This window comes from Engystomops pustulosus, chromosome 1 (genome assembly GCF_040894005.1).
Source record: "Engystomops pustulosus chromosome 1, aEngPut4.maternal, whole genome shotgun sequence".
In the NCBI taxonomy this organism is placed as follows: Eukaryota; Metazoa; Chordata; class Amphibia; order Anura; family Leptodactylidae; genus Engystomops; species Engystomops pustulosus.
The window spans coordinates 184,092,423-184,111,328 of NC_092411.1; the positions used below are offsets into that span (position 1 = coordinate 184,092,423).

The 18,906-nt window shown below is 37.3% G+C and overlaps 1 protein-coding gene across 7 annotated transcripts in view; it reads right to left on the bottom strand.

Moving 5' to 3' along the window:
• Window positions 1-301: 301 nt before the first annotated feature.
• TMEM150C (transmembrane protein 150C) overlaps window positions 302-18,906 on the bottom strand; it is a 138,964-nt gene continuing 120,359 nt past the window's right edge. For 6 of the 7 annotated variants that reach the window (XM_072114734.1, XM_072114694.1, XM_072114711.1 and 3 more), the window contains 7 exons: window positions 15,665-15,746; window positions 10,296-10,346; window positions 9,583-9,618; window positions 7,955-8,022; window positions 6,581-6,708; window positions 5,144-5,321; window positions 302-3,510 (listed from right to left, as the gene is read on the bottom strand). In XM_072114734.1, coding sequence (XP_071970835.1) covers window positions 3,293-3,510; window positions 5,144-5,321; window positions 6,581-6,708; window positions 7,955-8,022; window positions 9,583-9,618; window positions 10,296-10,346; window positions 15,665-15,744 — 759 coding nt within the window. In that variant the 5' untranslated portion in view covers window positions 15,745-15,746 and the 3' untranslated portion in view covers window positions 302-3,292. The remainder of the gene's footprint in view (window positions 3,511-5,143; window positions 5,322-6,580; window positions 6,709-7,954; window positions 8,023-9,582; window positions 9,619-10,295; window positions 10,347-15,664; window positions 15,747-18,906) is intronic. The other variant, XM_072114737.1, reaches the window with a different exon arrangement.

An 18,906-nucleotide genomic window follows, 5' to 3' on the forward strand; every position in this document is an offset into this window, starting at 1 on the left:
AGCTGGTGCCGGTACTTACTTTCGTTAGTGTTATAAACCGCGGTATCGCGGTTTTAACACTTTTTAAACTTTAGAGCAGGAGAGGCTTCGGCGCTGCGCGCGACCGTGCGCGCGCAACATCTCCGCTATTTCCTATGTAGGCGCCGAAGCCTCTCCTGCTCTAAAGTTTAAAAAGTGTTAAAACCGCGATAACGCGGTTTATAACACTAACGAAACTAAGTACCGGCACCAGCTCACCCTGAGCTGGTGCTCGGTACTTACAGCTTACACCTACCATTCTAAATGGTAGGTTTCCTTTAAATGAACAATTGAAACTGAAGGGCTCTGGTGTGTGTTATCAGAGCCCCTCTGTGCTTTATCCACACAAGCTGTTACATTCTGAACGTGCCGAGGGAGCAGGGGGAAAGGTGGGAAATATGCTTGTATGATGTAACAACAGCTTTTGAATTCATAGCACAGAGAGCTTCTTAAACAAGCCCATAGCCCTCCAGGCTAATTAGAATAATTGTAAAAGTTGATTTTAAAAAGAAGAAGGCCATGGATAACAAATATTAGAAGATTACCACAGTCAGGGTGCCTGGATCTATGAGTAAGTGTCCCTGGTTTATCATGCTTGAATTTGACGAAATTTCCTTCAAGGGGGAAACCAAGAGCAAAAATCTCCAGTGAGTATTGTAATAATTCTAGTAAATGGCTTGGGCCATTTTGACAATCCACTTCCCTTTGCGTTGTACAGATAACAATGGTGCCAATGGACTCTTCTTGCAATACTGCATGAAGTGGCTTATTTTTCCAATAAATGTTTTTTTTTAACATAACTAAAAAATTACATGTACAGTTTAAGCCTATCAAGAATATATCTACTCACAAAAAGGACAGTAAAAACAGAAACCTCACATGGCTCCATCAAATATAGCAATTTTATACTGTCATAATACTTTAAGGAACCTGTCATGAGAATTTAGGCCCCTAAGCCTTTACCAACCTGCTATGTTAAAATGATGTGCTTCTAACCTCTTGGATATTCACCATTAAACTGCATACAATTTTAATAGTGTGTCCCTTCCTGGCTTAAATAATGTCCCACAGGAGAAGTACATTATCATATGTTACGTTCAACAGCTGTCCGATAGGCTTGTGGTGATGTATCTTGGCTAGGAGACAGTAAATCAAGCCAGGAGGAGGACTCTTCCTAGTTCTTATACAGAATTCAATTTTCAATTTTTTTGCATAATGGTGTATCTTCCAGAATACAGAAAAACATCATTGTGAACCTGTCCCTGTCCAGGATAACAGGTTGATGGTGGTTTGTAGTCCTAAATCCAGGTTATTTTTAACAATGTCTAGATTATTAAGTGGAATGCAATGGTATTAAAATTCAAGGATTTTCTGTAACATGTATGTTATACGATTTTCCCATTATATACAGCCATCCCTTACTCCAGCAGTTAGATATTCATCCAATTTCCTTTTAATAGGGGAAGTGTGTGTAAGAAGGCCCATTATCTATTAGCATTTGTGTTGCGGCTGCACTATGTCCGCCACGACACAGGATTCTGCACATAAAGGGGCATTCCGGGCACAGTCAGACCGTGCGCCACATTTACTACCATGCCCTGACAGAATTGTGTTGTACAATCTATGTTTAAGGTGCACCAAAAAAAAGTTTCTGCAGTGCAGGGGTAGCCAGATTTATGAAGAACGTGCACCACATTTCATGAATCTGGTGTACTCTGCACACTCAATAGGCCACTGTTTTTGATAAATGTCACCCTATGTGTCTAGTTTTATGAGTAAGGAGACTGGGACAGAAATGCTGTGGCTTTGGTAGCATACAGCAGTGGCAAACATGACCTGTGGTGCAGAAATGAAATGATAATGAGCCATTACAGATTTCAGCATAAATTTCACCAACTTCAATATAGAAGAGGTGAAATCCTCTGTAAACCTGCACCACGATCTGAAAGTAACACAAGTGGAATTTTTTGTGGATTTGAAAAATCCACCTTTTGTGTAACTACCCAAGAATTTATGTTCAAGAAGCTTTTCACATAGGTAAAAACTAAATATTAGGCTATAGTATGTTATGTAAAGGAAATAAACTGATATTTAATTAACCAATTGCATCTAATGCAGTGCCCTTTTACATCCTAATTATTGTGCTTAAAGCTGAAAAGTAACATTAAGATGCTGTGGTAATAACAATATGTAGCTCAAAATTTCATCCTCACAGTAAAAGTCCTAAAGTCCTAAAAAATTTTTTAATAAAAAAGTAACCTCAAAATAGTATGAATAAAAACTATTAAATTGTCCTGTAAAACAAGCCCAAACATAGCCCAAAGGTAGAAACATTATATTAATGTGAGTCTTGAAATGTGGTGACATGAAAACTTAAGTAAAAGTAAAAAAAATCTCTCTTTTTGAAATGTCTTTTGTAATTTTGTAATGACCTGGAGAATAAAGTTTTAAATCATTTATACCACATGGTAAACACTTAAGAAATAAAAGTTTAATACAAGCTAAGATATAATTGAAAAGTTGTCGATTTTGATGGAAGTGTATTATATTATAGGCGGTTTGGGTGGTAGCCCGGGGCCCAAGCCTTCATGGCCACCAGAACCAAGAAACTTGATTTTAGTACCACATGTAATAATTGACTCCAGACCTGTAGGGGCTATAATATTCATACAGACCAGGGCCCATGGCAGTGATAATCCGCTCCTGCTGATAGGTAAATAACAAGACAAAAAGTGATTGAACATTTTGACCCAATACAAGCTGGTCACTAATGGTTTTGGTGAGCCTCCTTGCTGGGATAGTGTTGATAAGACATATACACATAATTGCCAGCCAGATTTACTCTTACAACTACAGTTTATGAATTGATTAACACTACTGTTGTTCATAGAGGGAAAAATAGATGCACCAGTGCTGTGATGTATCATTGTGTTGTAAACCAATCACAAAGCTGAATGATCTCAGCGACCATTGGGATTCCAGGAAAAGCCAAAGGTAAAGATAAATTTGGCACCATGCCCCAAAACTCTTACAAGTTTCATGTATAAAGTCTTTTTGGAAGGTCACCAATAATTCTTCATCCAATGTTGCCAGTGGACTCCAATTTCCAAACAATTGAAGACATTTTCCAACACCCTTTAGAACTCTAGCAAAAATGTCCTTGTGGGTAACACTGTTTTAGAACCATGTAAATTGTTTTTTATAGTCTTTAGTTATTTCACATTTTATATCAGTTTGAGAAACATCACTATAGTCTATGTGCTTCACAATCTTATTACAACTGATCTGTTTGATACTCAGAGACATCAGACATGTTTTCAGACATGCTGTTTAGGATCTCTTGGTGCTGTTGGTTCTCAACACAAATTATTTCAAACCTGCAGTGTCTGAACTCCACGGCTAAGGTTCCAAAAAATGTTATAAAGCACATGACTAGGACCCACTGAACTCTTGGTGCGTAGATATTAAGTTTCTTCCACTCAAAGATAAAATCTGAACAAAATGGATGTAAAGAAAATCAGAAAATCCAAAGTACACAATTATTAAAAAATACTATTGATTTTGAGAACATAACATCAGGACTAATTTAACTGTGAATTCTAAAATATTAAAAAGTTGACTGTATTCCAGTGTTTAGTTTTTTTTTTATTTGTAACACTTTACTACTTCTTGTGTTAACCCTATGAAAAGTTTGAAATTAAGAACCTTTGGTACTATTATCTGGGTAACATAATAGGTAAATTATAAACTCCAAAGTTTTCCAACTACTGCCAGCTATGTAGCTATGGTAACTGCAACAGTGAGAAGTGTGGGAAATATAAGACAATGGAGCACATGTATACAGGCCTCCCAGTCATACTTCGCCTAAAGTCCATAATGCCGCAGTTGGGTTAATAACCAAACAAACCCTACAGGATCTATTGATGCCAATTTTACATAATGTTGTTCAAATCTCTAAACCCAGGCTACTTGACATTGCTGGCTTTCTCAGATCAGCAGGCACAAATAAGCTGTTGATCCCTAGGTCATAGGTATTTATTTCCCTTGAGACAGTTGTTATTTTATATGAATTGAAATTGAGCGTAGTTCATACATCTGTCACAGACAATCATTAGATACCAATATCCGTACACTTAAAACATAACTTTTATTAAATTGTCAAAAAAATAAGTAGCAAATCAAATTCTAAAAACACAAGGGTCCCTCATATAGTGGTTACATCTATTTGAGGTATTATGTAGGATATTAACCTGGAATCATCCTACATACACTTCATACCAGTAGTATCAACACAGGTAGGATCATAGTGCAATTTTAGTGTTGTTTATAGATGCACAATCAGTAAATGATGTGCCAAAGGAAATAATATCAAAAATAAAGAGAGTCGGTGTGCAAGTATAGTGTACAACACACTTAGATACAGAGACAAGTATATAATAATATAATTTGAAACAAAGGTGAATATTTGGGGTAGCACTGACATGCAGCAACCAAAAAGGGACAGTAGATGGAGCTTCGCTTATTACTGTTCTACTTGTTAGTCACAGATGAGCATCCCAGGGCATCCAACTTGTGTTTGACAAGAGTTAGTAGAGGTTGCGATTTCCACCAAAAGATTGTCTACACATTCTACCTATTGTCAATCACAGCTAAAGGCAGGGAATGTGACTGTTCATAAAACAGCTTTATTTTGGGACTCCCTTGCCTGTCTCTCACTCACTCCCTTTGCCGGTCTTTCACTCTCCCTGCCTTTCTCTCTGTCTCTCACTCTCTCTGCCTGTCTCTGACTCACTCTCCCTGTCTGTCTGTCTCTTGCTCACTCTCTCTGCCTGTCTCTCTGTCACTCACTCAGTCACTTTCACTACTTACTTCTATGACAATTTAATAAAAGTTATGTTTTGTTTTAAGTGTCCGGATACGGGCATCTATTGACTGTCTATGACAGTCTCTTAGTAATTCTCTTTTAAGTAACCCTGCGAGGACAACTTAATGCTTTGTTACATAATTCATACATCTGAATTCTCTAAACATCTTACTTGCTACCTAAGCATGGTAATATCAGCTATACATAAACACATACATACATTGCACACAATACCTTGACTATTTTTTAAAAAAAGGATACATATGATAACACAGAGTGTTATTGTTGCAGATAATATAACTCTGGGTATTCCAGTTTTTTTCCCTTCATTCTTGATGTTTATTTTAAAGGTCAGAATGGACTGAATCCAGCATGCTATTGTCCCAAATCCAAAGGTCATGGAGGTGCCAACATTATGGATAAGTTCATTGCTTTTTAGCTGGTAACAGGAAGGAAAAGCATCTGATTATTAAACTTTAGTAATTATTTTTTAGAAATACAAAGAAATAGAGGCTAAAAGTCACATATCTTGAATCACAGTCTACATGGAGTATATAATGCACATTGCAAACACATAATCTAGACATAATCTACTTAAAAAAAACTTTGTAAGACATCTACCCCCGCAGATCCTCTTCTGTCTTTAGCTCCAGCTCTGGCTCCATCTCTGGCTCGCCGCACGTTCCCTTTGCATACATGTCGGTGCACACACTATGATGTCGGCAAGTGGCTGACATCATGGTGTATGCAACGGAACTGCGTGGTGAGCTGAAGACAGAGCCTGTCAGAGGGTTTTCAGTCTATATTTAGGGACCGCCTGCAGGCGGTCCCCGAATTAAGAATTTAAGAACACCTGACTTACAGACGACCCCTACTTACAAACGGACCTCTGGATGTTGGTAATTTACTGTACTTTAGCCCTAGGCTACAATGAACAACTGTAACAGTTATCACAGGTGTCTTCAGATTTAGATTTATTGTTAATCCTGGTTCCTATGACAACCCAAAATTTTTAAAACCCAAATTGTCATAGAGACCAAAAAATGTTGGCTGGGGTTACAATAAAAAAAATACATACAAATTCACGTAAGAACAAACCTACAGAACCTATCTTGTATGTAACCCGGAAACTGCCTGCAGACTTTTTTTGTTTTTTGATTTTATGTGTATTTCTCGAGATTTTTATTTTTGGCAAAATTTGACAGGTATATTTTTAGTTTTTTCGAACTTATGTGTATATTGTGAGATATTCAATCCCCAAGGCAAGGCATTTATCTCTTATCCTGAGAGATGGGGATAAATGTCATTTAATGAAACCTGCCATCACGGATCTGATGGTAGGTTGCTGCTCCAATTCTTGTCCCCATAGTGAGTAAACAATGAATTCCGTCAAAGCAGATAAGATAACTATAAGATAAATATTTTATCTTATGGTGGCGGCCTAGGCAAAGTACAGAATCATAACTTTCGTGGGAAAACCCATTTAATCAATCAACGAGCTATAATCCTTGTATACTTAGAGAACGTTGCTCTCCTAATTTTTTATGTATTTCAATAGACAGTAATTTAGTTTTTTTCCTATTTAAATAATGTTACAAGAGATTTTGTTGCAGAAAATGAAGTTAATAGTTTGAATATGTTTTTGATTTCCAAACATTATTTCCAGGAAATTAAATTGGGAAGTTGGCAAGAAATTACCTGAAAGTTGCCCAGCAAAGTCATTCCAAACGACGTCAGGCATAAGGCAATAAGTCCACTAATGCTTAGCCAAGGGCTGATTGTCTTTGGTTTCAGCTGTATAAAACGCAGGACGGCAATGATTAAGGCTAAAAGATAAGATATTTTGTTATTTTCTTGTTCTCTGGACCCGTAGTGGATAATCAGCATCTTGCTGCCTGGCGACCAAAACCATCACTATTATCAAGTGTCTTGTTAATTGTAAAATAATATCATGCACATTCATGCACACGCTTTGATCTGTACAGGTGACATGTAGTAAAGAAGTGTAACTAGGGTTAACTGAATATGTGCAGATCTGACTATAGCAAAAGCCATGATGCTCCTGCATGTTTAGTACTATGCTTTATCCTAGAAAACACGGTATGGAAATAGTTATCATGTGAAATGTAATTTTATGAGGGATATTGCTAGTGTTTTAATACAATTTTAGTGCTTTGCAAATCCTACCATCAAAGTGGTTGGCCAATATTTTAATTATTTCTTATATATTGGGGACATAATATTAAGCAACTTACCAATAAACATATTTAGATAACATTCTGCATAATTTTCATGAAATCAGAAGCCACAACCCTCCTTCAGAAATCCTTTCCTGCTCAGCAGCCTGCTGATAACAGCTAGAAATGGATGGTCATGTGACCATCCACTCCAATGAGCACTCACTCCTCTACAGCATCCTGTGAGCTAACTGTACAGCCATCTACTTTCCCTTTTGCACATCATGTCACTGCCATGTTACAGGGGACTAATATGATGAGAAGCTGTGTGCAGGGAACAGACACTGAACTGCTTTAGCTTATTGTTTGATCTGTCTTCTAACCATGGGATGTTCTCCTTCCCTCACTGTTTAGGCTGTTAATACTTCCCCTGCTTATCAAAGCTGAAGCAATGCAGTCTCCTCTGTCCAGGCACACAGCTTCTCATAACAGCCCCCTGTGACATGACAGTGACTGATTGTATAACAGGGAAAGGAGATCACTGCAGAGATAGCTCACTGGACACTGTAGGGGAATGAGAGCTCATGAGAGTGTATGGTCACATGACCTTCCATCTCCCGCGTTCTTATGGATGGGAGCAGAAGGCTACTGAGCATAAGGTTTTCTGAAGGTGGGTTGTGGCTTCTGAATTAATAAAAATGATGCAGTACTTTATATGACTATATATTGGTAAGTTGTTTAATATCCGAAATATTTAATAGAAAATCCCCTTTAACACCTAAAATCCAAAGATTCATATTTTACTTTCAAACATGGAATTTCTAGGTCTTCAAAACAGGTTGCTCAAAACTTTTAAACAGAATTTCTAGTCTTAATTTATATAAATAGAGCCTACCTAGGAAGGCTGCCATATTCATGACTTGACTAAACACACAACTTGCAGGCGGGACATCACCTGCAACACTTATTAAAAAAAAAACAGATCTTATTAATGAATGCTATTCATACCTACTACTATTATTGAATGCAATAAATATAATTTCTGTAGGAAATAGATAGATATATACTAAGATGTGTCACTTCAGTAAATATTTCTAATACTAATCATATATACCATGAATTATCCACAAAATAATTCCAACTTGCCCAAGTCAACCAATCCATTATCATAAGTAATAAGAATCATAACATTAAAGAAAACTTGGCACTCCTAATGTTGAATGCAATATGAGAAAATTTAATTGGAGAAAAAGCAATCCAAAATAAATAAATGTAACGTTTTGGTATATCCAAGACCTTCATCAGACACAGATTGCAGGGGGAGATGAGTCAAAAAAGCGGAACTGACCACTTATAGTTAGTAGATTTTGAGAGCAGCGTAGGCATTCGGCCAGTGAAAAAAAAAACTCTATAACACGAAAAGTACAACACCAGAAGGCCAAGCTGTAAGGCTACCTGCACATGGATGTTACCAAAATCACTGATTGGATTTGATTTTTACAGTAAACATTGTGACGTTCAATAGTGAATCCTAGAAACCACCTGCGATTTTCAAAAACAGCACTATTCTGCATCCCAATTTTGTCTGTTTTTTTTTATTACGGAACCATTGTGGGTCATTTATCTTATTTCTGTTTGTATCTCTGTCTTTTTTTCGTCTATTACTTTGGTAATTTATCAATCTCACTTTTTTCCTTATGTTAAATGGAAATGGAATAGCACAAACATTTCTTTCCATTTTCTAAATTTTCCTTTACTATTGTTTGTCTGAAGCTTTTTGTGCCTAAAAATTTTGCTAATTTATTAGATCATTAGATACATGTCATTTGCAACATTTAGAACATCTGGAATAGAAGATAAATGTGTCTTGCTGACATTTCAAAAAGTCTTCAAAAAGGTCACAAAAATTGCAACGTGCCAAAAATATTTTAAAAAGACAGAAAAAAAGGAAGAAAAATAAAGATAAATGACCCCCATAGACTTCTATCACAGACAACCCTAAATGTATGCAAATTGGGTAGTAGCAAGTGTTGCCAATATGTTCACATCACATACAAAACCAAGGTTCCAAAAATTGTCTACACAAATCATCAGCAGGTGCTCCCATTGGATTGGGCTATGCGTGTTCCATTAACCTGAAGCCACCTACTCAAATTCTATCATAATGTAGAGCAATACCGAAATGGACAATGGAATGGAGGTTTGTCTTCTCAAGTGATGAGTCCTGCTTGTGTCAAGGACATCAGATAGTTGGAGATTGGTCTGGAGACTACATAGGCAAAGTCTTAGAGAGACCTTCATGAGGAGGCACAGTATCTGAAAACTGTTCTTCAGGAACAGTAATAACTAAAACCAGATGAACAGCCATTTCTACAAGGAAACATTATATTTAACATGTGATATATACCATGGTTTTTCTTACAAAAGTTATAAATATCATGACAACACAAGTTATAAATACAACGGATCTCCCATGTCATTTATGCCACTGGGTTCCCATGATAAACACTTGATAATATTTACCTTATATATGGAGGTCGTTTCGGTGGATCTGGTCTTCTTAAAAAAATAAAAATAAAACAGGATAAGGGAAAACTGAATTTAAAATGGTTGAGTTCACTTGATGACCATAAACTGCTTCCTGTTTTTAAATATGTTCTATGTCATATAACTGAATCACAATCATCACTTTCACATTACTTTTTGTTCTGGTAAATTGGCAATTTTAGCAAGGAATGTATTACCAAAATTAATGAAGTCCAGATCAATGTTATATATGGCTGGTAGGGGTTATAAGAACAATAAACCTCCTTTACTCACCTCTTGTGGCGTCCCATTCATCCATGTCACAGCCATCCCTGACAGGTCATTGGCTGTCTTTTGTAGCCAACTAGCCATATATAACTTTTATTTGTTATTGCAGGACAATCTCTTAAAATACAGTAAATAATTGCTTGAAATTCACTATAAATTCAACTGAAAGATCCAAGTGACCAAGGTGATTCACATCATTTTCATGGATTCCAGCATAATAGAGGGTATCTGTAATAGCCCTAGTAAGGTTCTTACAACTGTGTGCTATAGTTAATTTACAGAAATGTATGTACATTTTCTATTCTCACATATTTATTCAAGAGAATGATGATATCTATATTTCAGACAAGATTTTTTTTCTATACTTTTGACATACGTACATAGCTTTAGTCTGACAAGGTACCTTGAACTAACGCACTTACCTGTCTAGGGTCAAGGGAAAGATTTTATCATCTTCTATGGCAATGAAGTACCTGTTACAAAAACACAAATTTAAATTCAGATAAACTGATAAAAATAAAGATAAAAAAGTGCACATGCGCAGGTCTAAAGAAAGGAAGAGGGAGATGAATAAGAATATGATGTGTACCTAATAGTAATGAATGCAAGAGAATCAGTAAATAGATTCACAGAAAATAGATGAAAAAGGGGATACATGAGAAATGAAGAACTATAAGAGAGACATGGGGAAGAATTAGTGAGATTTTGAGAGGTAAATCTGAAGAAGATGTTTATGGGAATATCCGTTATGAAGTGGAAGTGAAGATTATTTATTGTATGACTGGAAAAAGGGAAATGGGAGAAAGGAAATAGAAGTAAAGTATGAAGGATACAGTATAAGACCATTTTTACACCTAGAAAGAGCAAATATTTAAAGGACATCTACCATAATTTTGACTGATGGTGGATGTGTAGAACTTACATGCTCGTCTTCATTAGCAGGTATCTGAACTGTTCTTATTGTGTTCAGAAACTGTGAAATATTTAAGAAAAAAAGGGTTTGTAAAAATATACAGATTTGCAGCACGCATGTGACATAAGCCTTTGGCTAATCTGCATATTTTTATAAACCTCTTTTTCTTGAATATTACGCCATACCTGAACATAAGTTCATAACAGTTCAGGTACCCGCTAAAGGAGACGAGCATGTAAGTTATAAACGTCTATCATTAGTTAAACTGATGGTAAATGTCCTTTACTACAAACTTCAACATGTGAGTGGTTCCCTTCAATGCGACTGCAACAATTTACTGCTCTTTGTTTGTATTGCAGAATTCATGAATATGTCCGATCACAGACACTTAAAGGAAATCTATCAGTACCTGTAAGGCAAATTACACTGAACATACTCACCTACTCTCTTCAACATCTTGATCATGGCGCCTGTCTTCTCCAATCTTGACACGCCATGATCACCTGAAAAAAATACTTCTAAAAAGCAGCCCGGAGCGTGGGGACGCATTGTTCACGTCCTTGCCACCTTCCTCTCCCATGCTGGAAGAAAGAGGTGATGTCATGCGAGAGACGCGAATTCATGTTGGAGAGAGGTGACGTCACGCTGAACAATTAGCAGCCCGGAGTGCTGGACATTGCGTCCCTGCACTTCGGGTTGCATCTTTATAAGTCTTTTTGTCAGGTGATCCTGGCATGTCAAGATTAGAGAAGACAATTGCTGGGATCATGATTAAGAGGAGTGTAGGTGAGTTCAGTGTAGTTTGCCTTACAGGTACTGGTAGATTTCCTTTCAGGAACTAATGCACATTTATTTCTGTGGTCTTGAGCGAATGTCAAACTTATAGGTTTCTTATCATATGCATTACAAAGCAGATATTTTGGAGCAGGGAACAACAATCGACCCCTCATATGCTGTGGTCTGTTGAGAATATGACCTTTGAGAGGTCACTTTAATTGAAAGTAATGCAATGGCTCTCCAGTGAGGAGATTGTGGAAACATTCCATGGCAGCTTGGAGCCTTCTGACTGCTCCAAGTCCTTCTGATCATCATTACAGGTGTGAAAGCTGGCAACAGTGTTATAGACCTTTGTAGATCATTAAGCCAGCAGTTGTTAAAAGCAGGCAATTTTACAGAAAAATGTGAGGGTCAGTGTTGCACTTAAATGGCTATTGCATGGTGTGAGTGGCTGGGGGGGGTTCTTTTATATTGCAAGGTGCTGGGAAGCATACAGGATTCTTTAAAGGGAACCTGCCCCAAGGACATCATTTTCACTAAAGACAGATTACAAAAGCCTAATACACCTGCATTCCATATATGCCTTTGTCCCTTCTTTGAGCATTTTCATTTCATTTTAATTGTGTATTTTACCTTACCTGAGGAGGGAGGGGGCTGAGAGCTGAGGAGTATGGATGAGGGAAGAGGGATTGAGAAGAGCAAGACAATTTTTTAGAGTTGAAATGCATCCAAACCAAGGTCACCCCCATGACTCAGCACAGGATTCTGGCAGAGAGTTAAGTAAGTTAAAATACACAATACAATGAAATGAACATGTTTAGAGAAGGGACAAAGGCATATTTGGAATGCAGGTGTAATAGGCTTTTATATCCCTTAGTGAAAATGAGGTCCCTGCTGACAGGTTCCCTTTAAAGAATTCTGTATGTTTCCCAGCACCTTGCAGTATAAAATAACCCACACAGCCACCCACACCATGAAATAGCCATTTATGTTCAACACTGAACCTGACATCCTTAAAGGGGTTATCCGGCTGTTAAAAAATACTTAGGGCCGGGCTGGGGTGGGGAAGTTAAACATAATAAACATGTACTTACCTCCTCCGGCGCCGCCAATGTCCCGCGCCACGGTCCGTTTGATCCGTGCCGCTGTTTGTTTACAGGGGCACAGCAGCCGTGCACAGGGAAATTCCGGTCTGGGAGATGGTGTCGGATGGGAGCTTCCGGCCGTCCGGAAGCTCCCTGTGCGTCCGTGTATACAAACCGGCACACATAGGAGACGGACTACGGCGCGGGACATTGGCGGCGCCGGACGAGGTAAGTACACATTTATTATGTTTAACTAGCCCACCCCAGCCCGGCCCTCAGTATTTTTTTACACCCGGATAACCCCTTTAAGTTAAATTGCCTGCTTTTAACAGTTGCCGGCTCAATGATCCACAAAGGTCTGTAACTCTGTTACCTTCGTTTGTTCCCTTTTACCCCTTAATGACCAGGCCATTTTTCACCTTCCTTTCATGGCCCATTTTTTTTTAAATCTGACATGTGTCACTATAAGTGGTAAACTGCTGTATGGGCACACGTCATGGCTTTGAAGGGAAGGAGCGCTATTCAGTGCAGATTATGCATTGTCACGTCTTGAAGGCTGTACAGTCTTTATTTTTTGGCAATTGGAACATAAAAGGGCTTATTTTCTGTGAGTTTAGATGCACTTTACAAATACTTCATTTAAATGGGTCCTTAGCTTATTGATGAGATTTTATTAAATCTAGAACATATGGATTACTACAATTACGGTGATACCTCATTTATATAGTTTAAATATATTTTTACAATTTTACTAATATAGAAATAAAAATGATTTCTTTTGCTATCACGATCTTTTCATAGACAAATCTTTATTATTTTTTGGATGACAGAGCTGGTTTAGGGCTCATTTTTTTTAACAGTGTTCAACGCAAGGATCCAATAATGTTTCCAATTTATTGTGCAGATTGTTACAAACTTGGCCATACCAAATATGTGTTTTTTTTTGGTGATTTTGTAATTTTACTTGTGTATAGGGAATTTTACTTGTGTATTGGTGTTTATTGGGACATTATTTTATTAATTATTTTTATTTATTTTTATTAATTGTATTAAGATATTTTTTTTACAGGTTTGCATGAACTATAAATCCTCTGGTCACTTGTTCAAGCTGTTGTTCATCTAATACAGGTGTATTGCACTGTGTTATGTGCACTGAGCATGCGGTGTGTTGCAACCAGGTCCTGCCTGGAAGTAGGGCTCAGTCTGGTGAAGAGATCATGCAGCTCCGGGTCACTTGCTGGACTCCGGGATTGCCATTGGAGGATTGGATCCCCTGTTAAGCTGCGCAGGGGTTCTATCCTCATCAATAGCCCCTTACATGGTGTGGTCATTCGTGTGTTAGGGGTTAACACCCACGATTGGAGGAATACAGGCGAGTGTCAGATGTAATATACAGCTGACACCCGCAGCTTCTGGCACTAGCTCCTTGCCAGAGCCAGTGCCAGAAGCATGACATAATAATACCTCACAGGTCGGCAAGTGGTTAAGGGTCTTGGTATATTATATTATATATATGTATTGAGGGAAGTGGTTGTTATGTTCTATACCATTATAAGATGGGGGTGCTTCATCATGTCTGCAGCATTATGCCTGTTTTTCTGCGTCAGATGAGTCACAGATCATAAGAGCTTTTTTCTTTAATTTTTATGAACTGAGTTTGGTTCTGTTTTTTTGTCTTTGTATTATAGCTCACACTTTTAATATATCCTTTGTTCTGGTACAGTTACTGTGTAGTAAGTTTGGTTTTAGTACTTTGTCTACTTAGTAAGCTTAAAACTGGTGCCATATCTATATAGCAAGCTTGGTCCTTGTCCTGTATCTATGTAGTAATCTGGGGTCTGCTACTGTATCTATGTAGTATGCTTGCTTCTGGTACTGTATATATGTAGTAAGCTTGGTTCTAGTACAGGCGGTCCCCTACTTAAGGACACCCGACTTACAGACAACCCATAGTTACAGACAGACCCCTCTGACCTCTGGTGAAGCTTTCTGAATGCTTTACTATAGTCCCAGATTGCAATAATCAGCGGTAAGGTGTCTGTAATGAAGCTTTATTGATAATCCTCGGTCCCATTCCAGCAAAAAATGTTTAAACTCCAATTGTCACTGGGGCCAAAAGTTTTTTCGTTTGGATCTATAATTATAAAATATACAGTTTCGACTTACATACAAATTCAACTTAAGAACAAACCTCCAGACCCTATCTTGTACGTAACCCGGGGACTGCCTGTACTGTATCTCTATACTTAGTCTGGTTCTGGCACTGTATACATTGAGTAAGTTTGGTTTTGTAATAATTTCCTGCACCAAGCTTTGTAATATTATTATTTACAGGCAGTCCCCGGGTTACATACAAGATAGGGTCTGGAGGTTTGTTCTTAAGTTGAATTTGTATGTAAGTCGAAACTGTATATTTTATAATGGAAGTTCTAGACAATTTTTTTTCTTTTGCCCCAGTGACAATTGGAGTTTCAAAATTTTTGGTGTAATTGGACCAAGAATTATCAATAAAGCTTCATTACAGACACCTTACAGCTGATCATTGCAGTCTGGGACTATAGTAAAGCATCCAGAGAGCTTCACCAGAGGTCACATGGGGCAGAGGGGTCCGTCTGTAACTATGGGTTGTCTGTAAGTCGGGTGTCCTTAAGTAGGGGACCGCCTGTATATGCACTAATCAAAACATCACAGTATTTCAATTTGCAGAGTATTGGTTATTTGTAAAAAGTACCATACTTGAAATGATTCTGTCAGCAGCTTTGAAATAAAAAGCTGACACAGCTTTAGGGATCAGCCCTTGTGCATTGTTTAATCATACTTTTACATAGTAGCAGAACAGTGTATATGGCTGGCAGAACACTGTAACACTGAAACCTGTCTACAGTTGTTGGTGCTTACAAAGTAAGGAAGGAAGGAAGGTTTCAAAACCATTTTAGAAGGGAGGATGCTTGTATTCATGGAATTACTAACTTATCAGATCTAATGCCAGATGAGTAGCTTGTGTATATATACTTACACAATCCATAATCCAACTGTGGTGAAAAGAGACATAACAAGAGGTAGAAACATCCATAGACTGCAATGCTTGGCATCCATAACTGTAGGGAGAAACAAATAAAAATGTTAGAATAATTTTCAAATGTATTTAACCCAGTTTAATTGATAGTCACAGAGAGCGGCTGTGCAAAATTTGGTGATTGTCTGTTAACATCGCATTGATAACTCACTGGAGAAGGACAACAATTATTGCTCTTCTGTATCATCATATATGAGTAACAGATGTTATATGTACAGTTGTGGGAATTAAATATTGAGCTCTAATAGCCGATACAATATCTCTGCAGCAATGCATGGTAATACTTGTAAATGGAAAACATTGGTGCATTAAGATCTGCTATACCATGCAGTAATATTTTATGAGTTTACTGCACTTCTAAATTACATCTTTGAAATGTGTGATATCCTTGACATTTTCTTTTGGGTGTGTGATAATATAAACCACATTGAATAAAGGCTATGATAAAATATTGGTTGAAGAGTGTTACAGGGGACATTATTCATAACTGGACCCTCTGCTCTATTATAATATATATATTACATATAGTGTGAATGGGATACGGCTACAGGTTGTACATGTAGTTACACTAATATATACACACTCCAATCCCCAACCCCCCTTTATCAAAGAGCCTTTCCTCTAAAATAGTATATATAACTAAATTAAAAATAAATTGTTGTATTAATAAATTTTTAACAGTTTTTGGTAGTTATTTTCTCCTGGGAAGAGTAGAGGCTTATGGCTACCTTTTAGTTTGAACAAGCCCCGTGAAATAATTTTTGCTAACGTCCCTCATGTAGTATACATTATATAGTGTACAAATAACCATATCATGCAGTGTACAAATAACATTTAGTACATAGTACTAACAAAGTATAAAGTTCAAAAAGTATCGGTATTGAGTAATACTGCTATACAATGTATTATAATATTGTGTTTTACAGTTAGTATCAATAGGCTTCCAAACAAGAAGCCATCTATTTCTAGAATACATTTACAGTATGTTAGATGGGGAATACTTGTTGACTTGTTACAATTTATTTTAGAAATGCTATATTTTCAAATCATTAATTGATCTATGAGAATAAAAGACATTTGAGACTGTTATGGATAATAAACATACTAGGTAGGTCATGTATTCCTGATAGCAGGGAATACTTAGATATTCATAGAATGGAGTTCCCCTGCAGTTCCATTCTGCATACTACAGAAGAAAATGGACTGATTAGTAGAAATCATTATATATATGAGCAAAGTAAATTAGTGGATCCATCACGATAAAAAGGAACTAAAATGATCTCTTTTATTGCAGTCACAGCATGAAAACTGTCTTTTTTTAAATGTAAAAAAAAAAAAAAGCGCATTATTACATTATTACCCCATTTAGTTTAAAGGGGTGACCTAGCAAAGCTCAATAAAAGGATCTATTTGTAGCTAACAGTGTTGGGGCATTGTTTAAATGTACTGTACTGAGATATTGTAACTCTCTCTTATAGGAAGATGTCAAGGTGAATTCACCAATAGCCCAGATGCTTTTTTTTAGTGTAACATTATACAGTATGTTACAGTTACTAAATTTCTTAGATGATCAAATAAGAGATTAGTTTTAAAGAACAAAGCTACATACTATGCAGTAATTGCTACTGGAAAAATAAATTAAGAAGACTATATAGAAACTAAAATGCAAGTACAAGAGTATAATAAAAAAATCACCACAAAAAGTTCACTAAAAATGTGACCAATTTTTGTAAACCAAAAGGTCAATATAAAGGACATCTACCATCAAAATCAAGCATGAGAACCAGAGACACTTACTGATAAATCTATGCTGTGACTGTGGTAAACTTCTTATATTTGTTATCCATGGCCTCCTTTCTTCTAAAAATCTACTTTTTAAATTATGCTAAAACTCAGAAGTTATAATGATTTAACCAAATTCTCATATGTGAATCTGAGTTCAATTCACTGTGCCCCAAGTGCCCTGAAGCTGAGTTCAATTCACTGTGCCCCAAGTTCCCATGATACCATGTGTTCTCTTTTTCAGTAAACTATCAGCAAATCTGAGATTCTGAGATCTGAGATTCCTACAAGTGTATTCACTGCATAGTGTACAAAGAGGATGTATATAGTGACTAGCCTGGCAACTTTTATCACATGGAGAGTATGAAACATGTATTAAGTGGTAGAAATCAAAAGTAAAATAGTTACATGAAGTGTATATTCTGTGCTGTGTGAGCACTAAGGCCTAATAGCTTATCTGCAGCATGAGGTGAAAATAGTAGAATGTACTGTAGAATGACTGCGATGGAGGGACTGATCAAGAACAGGGGAGATCTTTTAACTCACTCTTCTGTGAAGAAAACATCTGTATCCACAGAACTGAACACATTCAGCTCTACTATACACATAGAGTGCTCTGGGAACAGGGAACAAAAGTCCTCCCAAAATGCTTCTTACCTTGTGCTCGTGGATATTAACAGTGTATCCAAATGAAAGAAATGGTCCTGGCTCTTCCGGACGCGTTTTGGCTCTGCTGAGCCTTTTTCAACAGCTGTTGAAAAAGGCTCAAGAGAGCCCAAACACATCCGGAATAATAAATGGATGCTATACTTTATGACAAATTGCCACTACAATAAAAAAAGTTAAAAGTCACTCTGTATCTTGTTTACAAATGTATTATTCATAAGGGTAACAAGAATAGCCAGGAGAGGACCTAGTGCAAAAACCAGGATGATAGCAAAGAAACTATTGGATATACACTCACCGGCCACTTTATTAGGTACACCTGTCCAACTGCTCGTTAACACTTAATTTCTAATCAGCCAATCACATGGCGGCAACTCAGTGCATTTAGGCATGTAGACATGGTCAAGACAATCTCCTGCAGTTCAAACCGAGCATCAGTATGGGGAAGAAAGGTGATTTGAGTGCCTTTGAACGTGGCATGGTTGTTGGTGCCAGAAGGGCTGGTCTGAGTATTTCAGAAACTGCTGATCTACTGGGATTTTCATGCACAACCATCTCTAGGGTTTACAGAGAATGGTCCGAAAAAGAAAAAACATCCAGTGAGCGGCAGTTCTGTGGGCGGAAATGCCTTGTTGATGCCAGAGGTCAGAGGAGAATGGGCAGACTGGTTCGAGCTGATAGAAAGGCAACAGTGACTCAAATCGCCACCCGTTACAACCAAGGTAGGCAGAAGA